Source organism: Temnothorax nylanderi, unplaced genomic scaffold (assembly GCF_030848795.1).
Source record: "Temnothorax nylanderi isolate EJ_2023f unplaced genomic scaffold, tnyl_v1.0 TNYL_tig0310_pilon, whole genome shotgun sequence".
NCBI classification, from domain to species: domain Eukaryota; kingdom Metazoa; phylum Arthropoda; class Insecta; order Hymenoptera; family Formicidae; genus Temnothorax; species Temnothorax nylanderi.
Window position 1 is genome coordinate 145,945 of NW_027249372.1, and position 13,043 is coordinate 158,987.

General features: G+C 35.1%; 1 protein-coding gene across 1 annotated transcript in view; it reads right to left on the reverse strand.

Annotated features, from left to right (window-relative positions):
• LOC139781015 (lachesin) overlaps positions 1–13,043 on the reverse strand; it is a 73,548-nt gene that overhangs the window by 16,235 nt on the left and 44,270 nt on the right. The window contains exon 3 of the mRNA XM_071719797.1: positions 946–1,165. Within this exon, the coding sequence (XP_071575898.1) occupies positions 946–1,165 (220 nt within the window). The remainder of the gene's footprint in view (positions 1–945; positions 1,166–13,043) is intronic.

The window sequence follows — 13,043 nt, forward strand, 5'->3', positions numbered from 1 at the left end:
GACTTAAAAATTATTGTCCCCCCCCCCCCCCCGGCTTATGGCGCGATAGACAAGCTACGCGAGGAATGTCCAGAAAAATATGCAGATGTGCGTAAAATCGTCTCGAGGCCGCTAGGCAGACGGTTACAAGCGACGGAAAAGAGAGGCTTTCGCCCTATATTCATAGATGCGCTCTTATCAGCAAATGGACAAAAGCATTACGGCATTTTCCGCATATACGGTCACTCTTCACGACTCCTATTCCTTTCATAGAGAGAGCTAAGATATACAGGGCGTATATTTATATGGCCGCACCCCGGGAAAGCTTGCGCGTTTTTCTCATAGGTTTGCGCACGCATTGTGCGCCGCACCGTACATATCTATACTCGGTATAATACGTGAGTCAAATACGTAAAGATGATGAAAGCAAAATGTGTGGAAAAATATTGATAAACGGAAAATTCTGATGAAGTGTTTCTTGGATTTTTTCTTACTGGAAGGAATAATATTTCATTAGTTTATTAGTTTTTATGACTGTGATATAAATAGACAATTGAGAATCCCGAAAAAAATACAGATGGCATGATTTACGAGCTAAATGTTTTTTTAAACTTTTTAAAGGTTTCTTTAACAAAGAGTATAATTTATCGATTTAATTATAATCCATTTATTATTATCTTTTAAATCTTTCATCATTTACAAGCACATAAAATGTGGGAAATGAAATAATAGGAAAGCAAAACATCTTATTCTTATAGATATTATATATATATATATACAAATTTATACACAAAAGTGTAGCATGAATAATAAAATTAAAATCAATTTTGTACTATACATCGATCCACATACACACAAAATAATATTTTCTAGAATAATATAATAGGCAGGGTGTTACAAATCACTCGTAATCATAAAATTACGAACATGTGAGTATATAACTTTGTGGTAAAGTCTTATGCTTACCGACGACCTCAAGAAGCAGAAATATACTCGTGGGCGGATGAGTGGACACTTGGCACTCGTACAGTCCGGCATCCCTCGGCTGGACGTATTTTATTTGAAGCGTCCAATCCTCGCTGTGGTGGAAATGAATTGCCTGAAAGCGTTCGTCGTTGGCGTATGTCGTCAGTCCTACGGTCAGTAGCTCGTGTAACACTGCATTCTTCCGCTTAATCCACGATACCTGCGAGCAGCCAAGAAGATTTATAAATATAATTCAATATCTGCGAACCACATTATTCACGAAAAGAGAGAAAAAGTTATTTCTAATAACCCAAGATATTATATTTATTCTACTAACTGGCAATAGAGAAAAACAATTCAATTATTTCTAATAACTTTTTCCACTTTGTATCTATATGCTTCTTTGACTAATCAGGCAAAGTTCTTACTCACAAAAAAGTCCGAAGTGTCCCCCTACAATTTTGATGAGCTTTTAACATTGTTTTCTAGACGAAAATAAGAGACATATTTTTTTATATATGTCCAATCGCATGTTTAGGGGGTGAAACATCCCTTTAAAATATAAATCGAATTTTCTCTCTCGGGATGAATATCTTCAAAACTACAAGAGATAGAAAAAAAAATTTTTTTAACTAAAGTTAAGTGATTTGAAGAGTACTTTAAAATAATAACAAAATTTTTTTTATTTTTAAAAATATCACCATCACTAAACATTTTTCTGTCATTGTTTGAAAAGTACTCTTCAAACCATTCAACTTTTGTTTAAAAAATTTTTTTCTATTTCTTATAGTTTCGAAGATATTCGCACCGAAAGAGAAAATCCAATAATATTAAATACCTTAGAATATCAAAAAATAACATATTAAAAGCTCATCAAAATCGGAGAGGGACACATTGAACTCTTGTTCAAACTCACTTCAAAGAGAAATCTTATTCTAATCGTTTATTCTATACATATAACAATCTTCACCTTTATAATTTCAATATTTAGATAGAATTTTAACATTTGCATTAATTGTTTCATGTAATAAATTGCAAATGTGAAAATGATTGTTGAATCCAATATCATAAATCGCATAAAATAAAATAATTCTATAATTTCAAGAATAAAAAATAATAAAATTTAAAACTAAATTTAAAACTACATACATGTAAAGTTCATATTGAGAGAGAGAGAGAAATTCATATATTGATAAAAAAATTAACTTTAATTTGTTCAAGTGCGTTCAAAATTTAATGCAATAAACCAAAATGGGCCATAAAAAATAAAACGTGGAAAAAAATATGCGCGTCATGATTATTATTATTAATCTCGCGTATTATTTTTAGTTTTTCAACGCAGATGGTTATGTTCATCATTTCCATTCGCATTTAGATAATAAAATTGAATATTTCGCTATACGTTCTCATATGATACCGTAATTGGAATATAGATTGCTAACGCATCTGTCGCAATTGTTAGTCATAACAGTCGGTGACTACTGTCCGTATATAATGAACAGTAATCACTGCCCGTTCATAACGGTTAGAAACTACTGTCCGACATAGCGATCCGCAACTACTGATACGCGCGTCCACAGAATACAAACAGTAACTGCTGCGCGTATACCTACTACTCGCTTCGCAGTCCACACAGTTCTCGTTATTACATTAATTGCTCGTGTCTTAATTCTGCATACGTAACTATTTGACAATATTAATCCTGCAAACAAAAGACGTATACATATGTCCCATCAAACTTGAAATATTTCGCGCGATTTAGCGCCCGGGAGTGTCCCTTGTAAAAACGTGGAATGTCATAAAAAAATGACAAATAATAAATGAGGTGTAAGTTGGTTTAATCTCTTTTTCCTTCATTCCACGCCAACGCTAAGTAATATTCCAGCAACTTGCAAATTTTATCACGATTACATTATCATAGTTACCATAATGCATGTATAATTTCGAAAGTACAACTTCCTTATTTCCCTGTATATACGACTTGCAGATTTACACGCAAATAAAACCTTCATATTTTTTACAAAAATGCGATCAAGTTTGCAAATACATGTTTTTATAAAAACGTCTAAATTTCTTCGAGTAAACGGTACTAGAATATTACGAAATAATATTAAAATATCGTATTTGCTATATTCTAATAAATATTTCAGTAAGGCAATACTTTCATTCTATTACAATACGCATTGTGTACGTTTCCGGCATTTTTGCAGATGGATATTCGTTTCTTCGTAAAAAAAAAAGTTGTTTTATAAGGGTGCTTTTCTATTTTTGTAAATAACATCATATATGTTTATTCCGACCTGCCTTTTTCAAAATCTCCACAGTTCTCTACATCCTAAAACATTTTTGCGTTAATTATTTCGTTGCCGTAAAATCCGCGCTAACACGGTCGCTTTATCGTGTGCGATATCGGTTCAGAAGCTAAACAACGAATATTGCCATTTGCCTGGCCTTCATCACCCTGCGGTTAATTAGCATCTCGCACGAGGCGCGGGAGGTGCGTACCTATTCACCTGCGCCAAATTAGGCATAGGTTTGTGACGTCAGCGAAGCGTCAATGTTGACAACTATTAGTACGTATCGGACGCTCATAACGAATAGTGACTAAACTTGCAATGGCCAGGAACTGGCAGCAAATATATACACATACATGCGCGACGGTCAGTAACTACGGCGCGTCAATAACGCCCGGTAACCATCGTACGTACTTCCGCTCGACTCGGACCACCTGAAAGCCCCAAGAAGCGCCGTCAGCCAGAATAATCCGACGACTGTGCCGTGAGATGATTGTAGGGCTCGTGACCGGAATTGATCGTGAACCCCAAAGACGTTTAGATCCCCCTTGATAACCACATATTTCTTACCCCTTTGTCACGCTCCGCGCCATCTCTTAGAGACGATAGAGAAAAATATACGTGTCGAATGAAGAGCACCGCGATGCATAAAACATTTGATATTTATAAACCGAGAAGTATTTGCATCAGAAGTACAGGTGACATCGTATAAATCGACTTCACATATATTTCAATATATTTCAATCGTCGTAAACATATAGATGTAATAGATAACAATATGGAAATTAAAGCTTAAAAATATATCCATTTCCGAAATATTCCTCCATGTGTCACTATTCTAGCTCTAGCATCGCATGATAGTTCGTTTCGCATCTTTCTCGCGCGCGGCATAAACCGATGTGATATTTGCTCGCAGAAGGGATATACCGTAGAGAAATATCCTATGGAGTCGATCAGAAAACGTATCTCCGCAAGAAAATATTTCACGTTGATACTACTTGGCCAGTATCCATTTTCGCATTTCGCCAAACGGAAGTTCGCAGTCTGTAAAACCGAGCGGGCGAGTCGTTCACTCGGGACAGGACACGCGTCACGAGTTAGTTAACTTTATTGCGCATTTAAACGTGCCAGACACTAAAGAGATTTAAAGTGATTTTCTGTCCGAGGCAAGGATCTATTTTCGACCGCGATATATAGAGGGTGAAAATAGCACAGAGCGACTGACTGTTGAATTTAAAATTAAAAAATGCATAAAAATTAATGACCGCGGTAAACATATGGAAAAGTAATGCTAAATTTGCTTCTATTGAACTGGAACGCACCTGTACATTACGAATCAACGTCTATAAACAGAGTATTTTGAAAATAGCAAAGCGAAATATTTATAATGAATTCGTATGTCCAGTGTGTACCATATATATACACACTGGAAGAAGTACCGAGAAATTTGCATAAAAAATGAAGGTAAAAATTTTTCTGGAAGAACTTGCAGCGCAGAACGTTGGAAAATAGGGAACGACCGGAGGAAACCAAATGTAATTAACTCTTTTATTTCAAATGACAGCTCACGGCATCTCTGGCTTCTGTACGTTATCTTTTTTATTATCTCCGTCTCGGTTATCATCATTGTTTTCTTTATCGTTTTGTAAACTAATTACCGTGTATACGTATCAATTAGAGATACATTTTTATTTACATGTTGTGCTTTTACAGCGAGAACAAATATATGTAGAGATGTGTGTTATGCTTGAAATTAAATATAAATTCTTGATTTTAAATTTTATTCATTTCACGAAGGGAGCATTGCATCAGACATTGTATCAAACTGAAAATAAGACACGTTTAATATTGAATGTACGATATAATTGCAAACTTTACGATAATTACATATATTTTAATTAAAATCTTAATATATATGTATTAGATGCAGTTTAATACTGACTACTTTTAAAATTACAAAATTACTTTTTGTAACGTCTAAGAACAAATAATCAATTTATTCGTCTGCAACAATCCGTTATTTATGTGTAGCTATAACAGGCCAGAATCTTTTATCTTAACGAGAAAATATTTTATGTGTCATCTGGATGGTCGATACCCATTAACCTGTAATTTTAATGGAGCTGTATTTTACAAAATGGTATAACATGGAGAGGGTCGTTAATATAGTATATATCGTTGCAAGCTTTATCGTGTATTCTATCCGTTGTACATGAAAAGATTTAAAATAATCCCTTCGCGAGGAAGCACAAGAGGCCGACATAGCGAAAGGTTACGAGGAACCCTAAATTCAGTCCGAAGTAGTACGCCGGACTCGAAGAGCATCAATATTAAAAGCACCTGGGAGAGGAGTTCATACGTACGTAGTATTTCCCAACTGAATGCGCTTCTTGAAATCTCGAGAAAATTAGATGATAACGTACATCGTTTGTACGAGAATACAAATGAAGATTTGAGAGAAAAATGCATAGTTCTTTATCTCTTATCATATTTTTTAAATATATAAATTTGATAAATACTAAAAGATCATGATATTATAATCTTGATTACTTGATAATTTGATCACGTACTTGATAATATATAGAACATTATAATTAATATTTTAAATAAAAATAGTTTATATATGACACGCACACTTGCGCGTATATAAAGTAGATATTCATTATCTCAAGCTTTTAAAACAAAAGGAAACAATTAATGTTATCAAAAATTATTTTAAAAAAAGATATTGATTTCATAGTTCATCATTTCGCAGTTCATCATTTTTGTACTATGTAAAAGTTTAATCGTTTTTATTATTATATGCTGCGGTGTAAAAGTCTATTTCATATTTTTAATTATGAGAACATATAACAAAAAAAAGATAGCAAAGAAATAAGAAAGAAAGAAATATTGTATTTAAGTGTTGTCATGTACTGTCAAAAATATTGTGAACAATGGACGTTATTAAGATCCTGCCATCTTGTTAAAAAATATTTTGAAGATACCGCCGGCGGCAACGGTGTGGTTACTGTGGAACGAGAAGAAGCATATAACAATCAATATCCGTTTTCGCGCGTTCTTCCGAAAGATGTAGGAAGCCTAAAAACGGTCAGTGCCATCGCAAGAAGAGCTATCAGGGGGGATTATCCGACGAAAGCGGCGCACCCCGAACGACGGTACCGCTCGTAGACAGGATTGACCATCGAAATCGGGAAAGAAGAGGTCTGCCCGTGACGATAAGATCTCTCCGCCCATATATGCCTTTATATTCCCCGTATAGTTTCTAAGCACCTGCTAAAGCGAGATTGAAGGACTTTTTCTCGCGGAAAATTGAATTCCATCGATCGCCACGTCGTCGCCGCGGCGCGCGTCGTCCAGTTCTGGACATTGGGCACCATGACGCTTTAATCGAACCTCTTCAATCAATCTCGTGTGACCGCGACTTCGTTAATAATCGCAATTATTATATGGATTTCGTTATGACGAATCCACGCCCAAGTTCTTTTTATTCTCCCCTCTCCCTCCGAGTTGGATATAAATAAATATGTATTTTTTTTCTTCCTGCAAAAATAATTACGTGTTTGGACGAAAATAAAATGGATAAGATATAATAGGTACTTAAAATCGCTCCTTTCAGAAGAAAGCAATTTCATATTTATCACAGATTAATACAATATTCATATCTAAATCTAAAGACGTCTAAAGAAGTTATTATTAAAAATTATTCTTAAAATGGCTAAACGATTTCTTATTACGTACTTAGAAACACAATATTGTTATAATTTTATATTTATATCATAATTTATCACAATATTTTGATTACTATTGATATACCTATTGATATATCTTTATATTAGATGAATAACATTCAATGTTTATTATCTTTTAACGTAGTAAATAAATTTGTTACTGATACAATATCAATATCAATGCACGATTGAAATGTAATATAAATTAAGTGACCGCAGTTGTCGTTCTGCCACAATATAAAAATATGTTCATCGTACTGCACGTCAAATGTAAAATATTGTAGCTATATGCACTATTTCGCGTGGTTTATTCGATCAGATTGTTCTGAGAATTTATTCATCTGCAAAGCCAGCCATTTTTCATCAAAAATAAGTGCTTCTTTATATTTATATGTGTGTGCGTGTGTATGTGTATGCTTGTGTATGTTTAGAATATCTTACAACAAGTAGCAATTAATTTAGACATATTTTTAAATTCTACATTTTCTTTGAAGAATATAGAATATGATTAAAGGATATAAACTTATTGTTAAATATATTATTCCAATTAGAGACACTTAACATGAATATCGTTTTATTTAACAATTTCATATTCAAAAATATCATTTTGCAACTTTCAGGTAGAAAGCATCCTTTGTTCGGAGATAAACTAAAGCAACTGCAATGCTTTTTGCAAAATATACTTCTATTTCAACAGTGTTTTCGATTTGTGGTTTTGTGAACAAAAAATATGATCTTAGACTGTGTAAATAGAACATATATAAAATGCCAAATTTTTAAATACAATAAGAAAATTAATTTACATTTACAAACTTGAAACGCTGTTCCAGGGACAAGAAACTACTCACATATACTGTGATTGTAAAATCTAGATGGATAGTCACTGTTGCAGTTGAGTGACGTGGATTTAGGGACCGCTTAGTTAATGATTGCGAAATTGTCGGAAGACGCCCGTGAGATGTATTAATGTAAATGACAGAAATTGTTATTGTCGGGATGACATAGCCCTGTCGCTTCGCGTAACAGGACAGCGAATAGCGGTATTGTTGTACACTGCCCTATTCAGTTCGAGAAGCGTTAGATATCGGTCACTAACTCGCTTAGATTACTAATTGGGTTCGGCTCGTTCAACATACGCCCACCTATTGTGTATTTATACTTTGCTCACATTGAATCTGTGCGATCATGCGAGAAACAATCGCATAATACTTGCAGATATCTCCGCAAAACGTTTTATAGTATTAAATAAAAATTCTATATAAAATCGTAGGAAAAATATTTATTTTCACATTTAAATTCTTAATAAAAATATTTATCGTTAAAGTGTTTTGTTTAAAAAGAAAACAATTTATATTTATATTTCCGACAGTAAAAACAAATTTTAGCAAAATCCAAATAAATTAAATTGCTGTCACAATAATACTTCTACACAAAAATCTTTCTTCCATGTAGGAAAAACTTTTTTAATTTTTTTCCAAAAAAAACTTAGTTTGTAACTTAATTTAATACAAAGCTTGATGAAAGAAAAAACGATAAACTTTTTGCATTAACCGTAATCAAATTTGATTTCAAATTATCAATAGTTTAGATTCTTCCGCGATAAATCACATTCCGTTTCAATAATATACCATGTAAATCACCAGAAGAAAATCTATCGCAGGAACACCATTACGGTTCGGCAAATTAAATAGCCTTCTTTTGAATGAAACCGTTTTTTCTGTCCCTACCGAAACGGAAAAGGTATTCAGGCTATTTAACGAAGATCCGGCCGAGATTCAGTAATGAACTTCGACTCAGCAAGATCTTATCGTTGAAGATGAATCTCTTGTCCTGGTTTCACAAACAATTTTAGACGCTACCTCTCCAATCTCTTCGTATAGCAATCCATGGATTGTACCGAGTTTTTTTTAAATAAAGTCTAAGTAAAATTTCCCATTAACTTCTAACATCTTGAACATGCTAAACTTGTAATAACTTATTTATTATAGCAATAAAAAATATGATTTACCTAGTTCTTCCCAACTTAGAATTTATATTGAGCAACGAATTAGTTACTTTATCTTACAATTAGATCTATCTTTCTTTTCTTCTGACATATCTGTTTCTTATATGTCGCATTGGATACATTTCATGTTGTCCTGTTCTCTACCACCGATTATTTCTTACACGAGTGTTTTCTCTCTTCCTGTTTCCTCCAGCCCCCTTCCCGTTATCGCTTCACGGTTTCTTGCGTTCATGCTACTCAATACTTTTTCGTCCTCATGTGTACTTAACCTACCTATTTCTTGCTCTTATCAAATACAATACTTTATGTATACATTTTGCGCAATAAATTTAACTTTAGCAGAATGTAATATTTATATTCGCAGATATTCATAAACGTACAACATAAAACGTAAATATAGTTCAATTTATGCAGCTTTTGTTACCAACTTAAATCAAAATTTGTAAGCCGTCTAATGGCCGAACGTGTATCAAATATAATTTCCGTATCAAATATAATTATTTTTATTCATCGCTAAATTAATTTCCATAAGTTATGATGTGAACTGAAAACTTATGATTATTCACATAAATGTAAATTTCGTTCACCGGAAATTGCATTAAATATTTCTCGCGTTAATATTCAATCGATTTACAAATTTTCGACCAAAACAAACCGTAACGTATCGTTTTAAAATGGATATTTCAAATATCGTAAACTACATATATATATATGTATATATATAAATCTCTCTACGAAATTTGTACCGTTTATTTTCCTTTCACGATTCACATTAAGTAAAACATATAAAAACGCGGTTTGATGGCGGTCGATTGCCATCGACTTAGTTTCCAAGCAGCTCCAATAGACTGCGAAATCCGGAAGAGGGAAGACATTTTTTTTCCGACGATAAGATCTTTTACGTCCCCCCGCCCCATGCTCTTCCTTATTCGCCTTATTTCCTAAACTATACCCTTCTCCAATCTCTCTTCGTCCCCGACATCAACTAGCGTCACGACGGCTAAAACTGGCAATGCCTCGAACAGTTTCGCGCAATTTCCGAGATGAGGCTTTGAATGTTTACCCACTGTCTGCGGATATTTTCTTCGCCGGAGCCTTTTATAGAGGAAGTTAGGAGAGGACGGTGTATGTACGCCGTTTAAAAGCCGGCTAGAAGAACCGTAGGAAAGAGAAACGATTGCACAGTAGAAAAACGATTCACGGAACAGAATTGGCCGTGTTGCCAGAAGAATGGAGAAGGCAGAAGAAGAAGAAGAAGAAGAAGAAGAGGCAGAGATGCAGCGGGAAAGAAAGGAGTGGCGGAAGGGATGCCTGGGGAGATGGATAAATAGAGATCGAGAGGGAATAGCCATCGGCGAATTCTTGCATACTTTCCGTATACCCGATCGTTGAAACTAGGGTAACGCGCGCTTCAGGGGGAGAGAACGCGCATCGCATCGCCCCGGCGTGCCGTCGAATTACGCGAGTGCGCTAATAGCGCATTGCGCGTAATGGGAGATTCATTAAGCGGCAAATTCGATTTCCGACCAATTATCAGCGAAAGAGAGGAGAGAGAGAGAGAGAGAGAGAGAGAGAGAGAGAGAGAGAGAGAGAGAGAGAGAGAGAGAGAGAGACAGAGATAGGGAGAAGGAGAGAGGGGGTTCCACGAGGCTCAATGACGGAGGGAGCCAGGCAGCCAGCGCGCGTCGTCGCGGAAATTTAAAGCAGCTTACGGCAAATCCCGGCAACGACAACGATATGAATCGATGATGTAGTAAGTAATCGAGACGCGCTTAACGCGTCAAACGTGATGCACGTTCCGTGGAAAGCGTATCAAACGCGAACGTGCCATGTCCACCTTATGCGATGCATTCGCGAAAAGGGTATTACATAGCCACCGGCTGCAATTTTATTCGCGCTTGAAGGGAGAATTATTGATAGCGCCTTCAGAGCTTATTACACGGTGCTTTCAATCTTTCTCGCCTTAAGAAATTTCATAGAGTATCTTATATATATAAAGACAGATCTTTTCACATAAATATATGAAGCGCTGATCAAATTGTTTAAGAGAATTCCCCTGGACTAATTAGATTGAATAAAGAAGACTAAAGAATCTTCCATAAGAAAAAATAATTACAATACAATTAGTGCATTACTGTTACATTAAAAACACTACACATATTTATTCCAAAGTTATAATTTATAAAATGTAAAAAAAAATTAAAAAAGTGATCGTAAGAGTTTAGTATTTTCCAAATTTTATCAAGAAAAATACAATCGGACTTAAGTTAACAAAATAAGAGGGAATTTGCTTCAAGAACCGTAAAATCTTCATATTCCTTAATTGAGGAAATTCCGTTAATTGGCATTACGGATAATCAGGATACGGATAATTGATGTTCCGTTTAAAGAGAGGCAAAAGCTCCTTACGCCGTATAGCCTATGAATAGCGGTGGCTTTAAATTTCGTCCTTTATAATCTCTGAAAGAAACATAATGAACATTGTTATCAAATCCTTTTTAACGCTATATACCCGGTAGAAATATTTGTATTTTCTGCAAACAATTGGAACCACTCCCTACGGCATTATTACAAAGTTTTCGATTAAAAGCGTTCTATCATTCCGTAAATATTTTATCTGCAAGTGGCGCTTGGCATGTTAATGTCTCCTAGACGGTGGAATAGCTACGCTACGCGCGCAGGAGGATACCGTTCGGTAGGAGCTCCCACGGATCATTAAGCTGCTTTAGCAAAGTGATAAATACCCTTGCACTTTACAGCTTCCAGATACAATCTCTCTTTCGTTTTCGCCCCACCCTTTTCTATCCCGACCTTTCGGGGCGCGAGCGCCGCGCCGCGGTAAAACAAATATCATGTCATCCGTCCCCGGTACATATTTCCCCGTTATAGGACAGCGGATATTTATTTCCGAAGGAATTCACCAGAGAAATAAAGTATAAGGAAAGATGCGGAGAGCAGACATCGGCAGCGACGACACGCGAAAGGGTTGAAATAACCACGCCCCACACACTCTAATCGATTTCATCGTCCATTCGGTTGATGAACGCATCGCGAACCGATGGATCCAAAAATAATCGCATAGTGGGAATACACGAGGAGGGAATTATCCGTGCGTCCCGATCCTTTGTTACATAATTTCTCGCCGGCCTATATCTGATTCTTTCATAACGGCCAGCGTATATGATGCGTTGAAAGAACGAACTCGAGGTACCGCGCTGCATAGCGAAGACCCGGATAGATACGGGGGAATAAAATAAATTAACTCGTCGCGTTCATGAAGGAAATCCGAGAATGCATAGCACAATCAACCAATTGAAATCGATCTACCCGCTTGTACCACCGCACACCGGTTAACGGAATCCGTTCCGGTGTGTATACAGGAGCGTAGCTATTCTCTCCTTTGTTCCCGCGAAGTATCGTGATAAATATACACATTACAGGTGGCAGAAACTGCGGAACGCATTTAGCACGCGCTGTTAACAGTAATGGTGACTCGCTTCTTCTTAACCCGACTTTAAATTCGATTGGTTTCCAATCGAGCATGCATTTCAGAGAAGACTTTTTTGCAGCGCGACCAGTTATAACTCTAGTTACTAATAAATATATAAAGCGATAAAAGTATTAGTAAAAAGAAATTTTTACCATAGATTATAACATAATTGTAAAATATTTTTTATTTAAAAGTTCCATTTAAAGATAAAAATTACAAATAATTGATCTTACAAATCTTAGCACCGATTTTTTTATCGAAACTTTTATTGCTCAAATTATATTAAATATTAGTTATCAACTGAACTAGAAAAGAATAGTCTCTGTCTTAAATATTGTTCTACGTATATAATAATTGAAATATTGTATTTCCAAAATCATTTCATTGCATTATTATATTATTCATTCCAAAATTTATCTCTTATTACGTAATATAATTTTATTCAGGAATTGTTAGTTTATTGCCTCACGAATTAATTAGTAATGATGTCAATACTGTAATTCATTACACAATGATATCACTGCGATTTAATATTCTATTAAACGCAATTAATTATCGTTGCTAAAAACTTAGTAAAC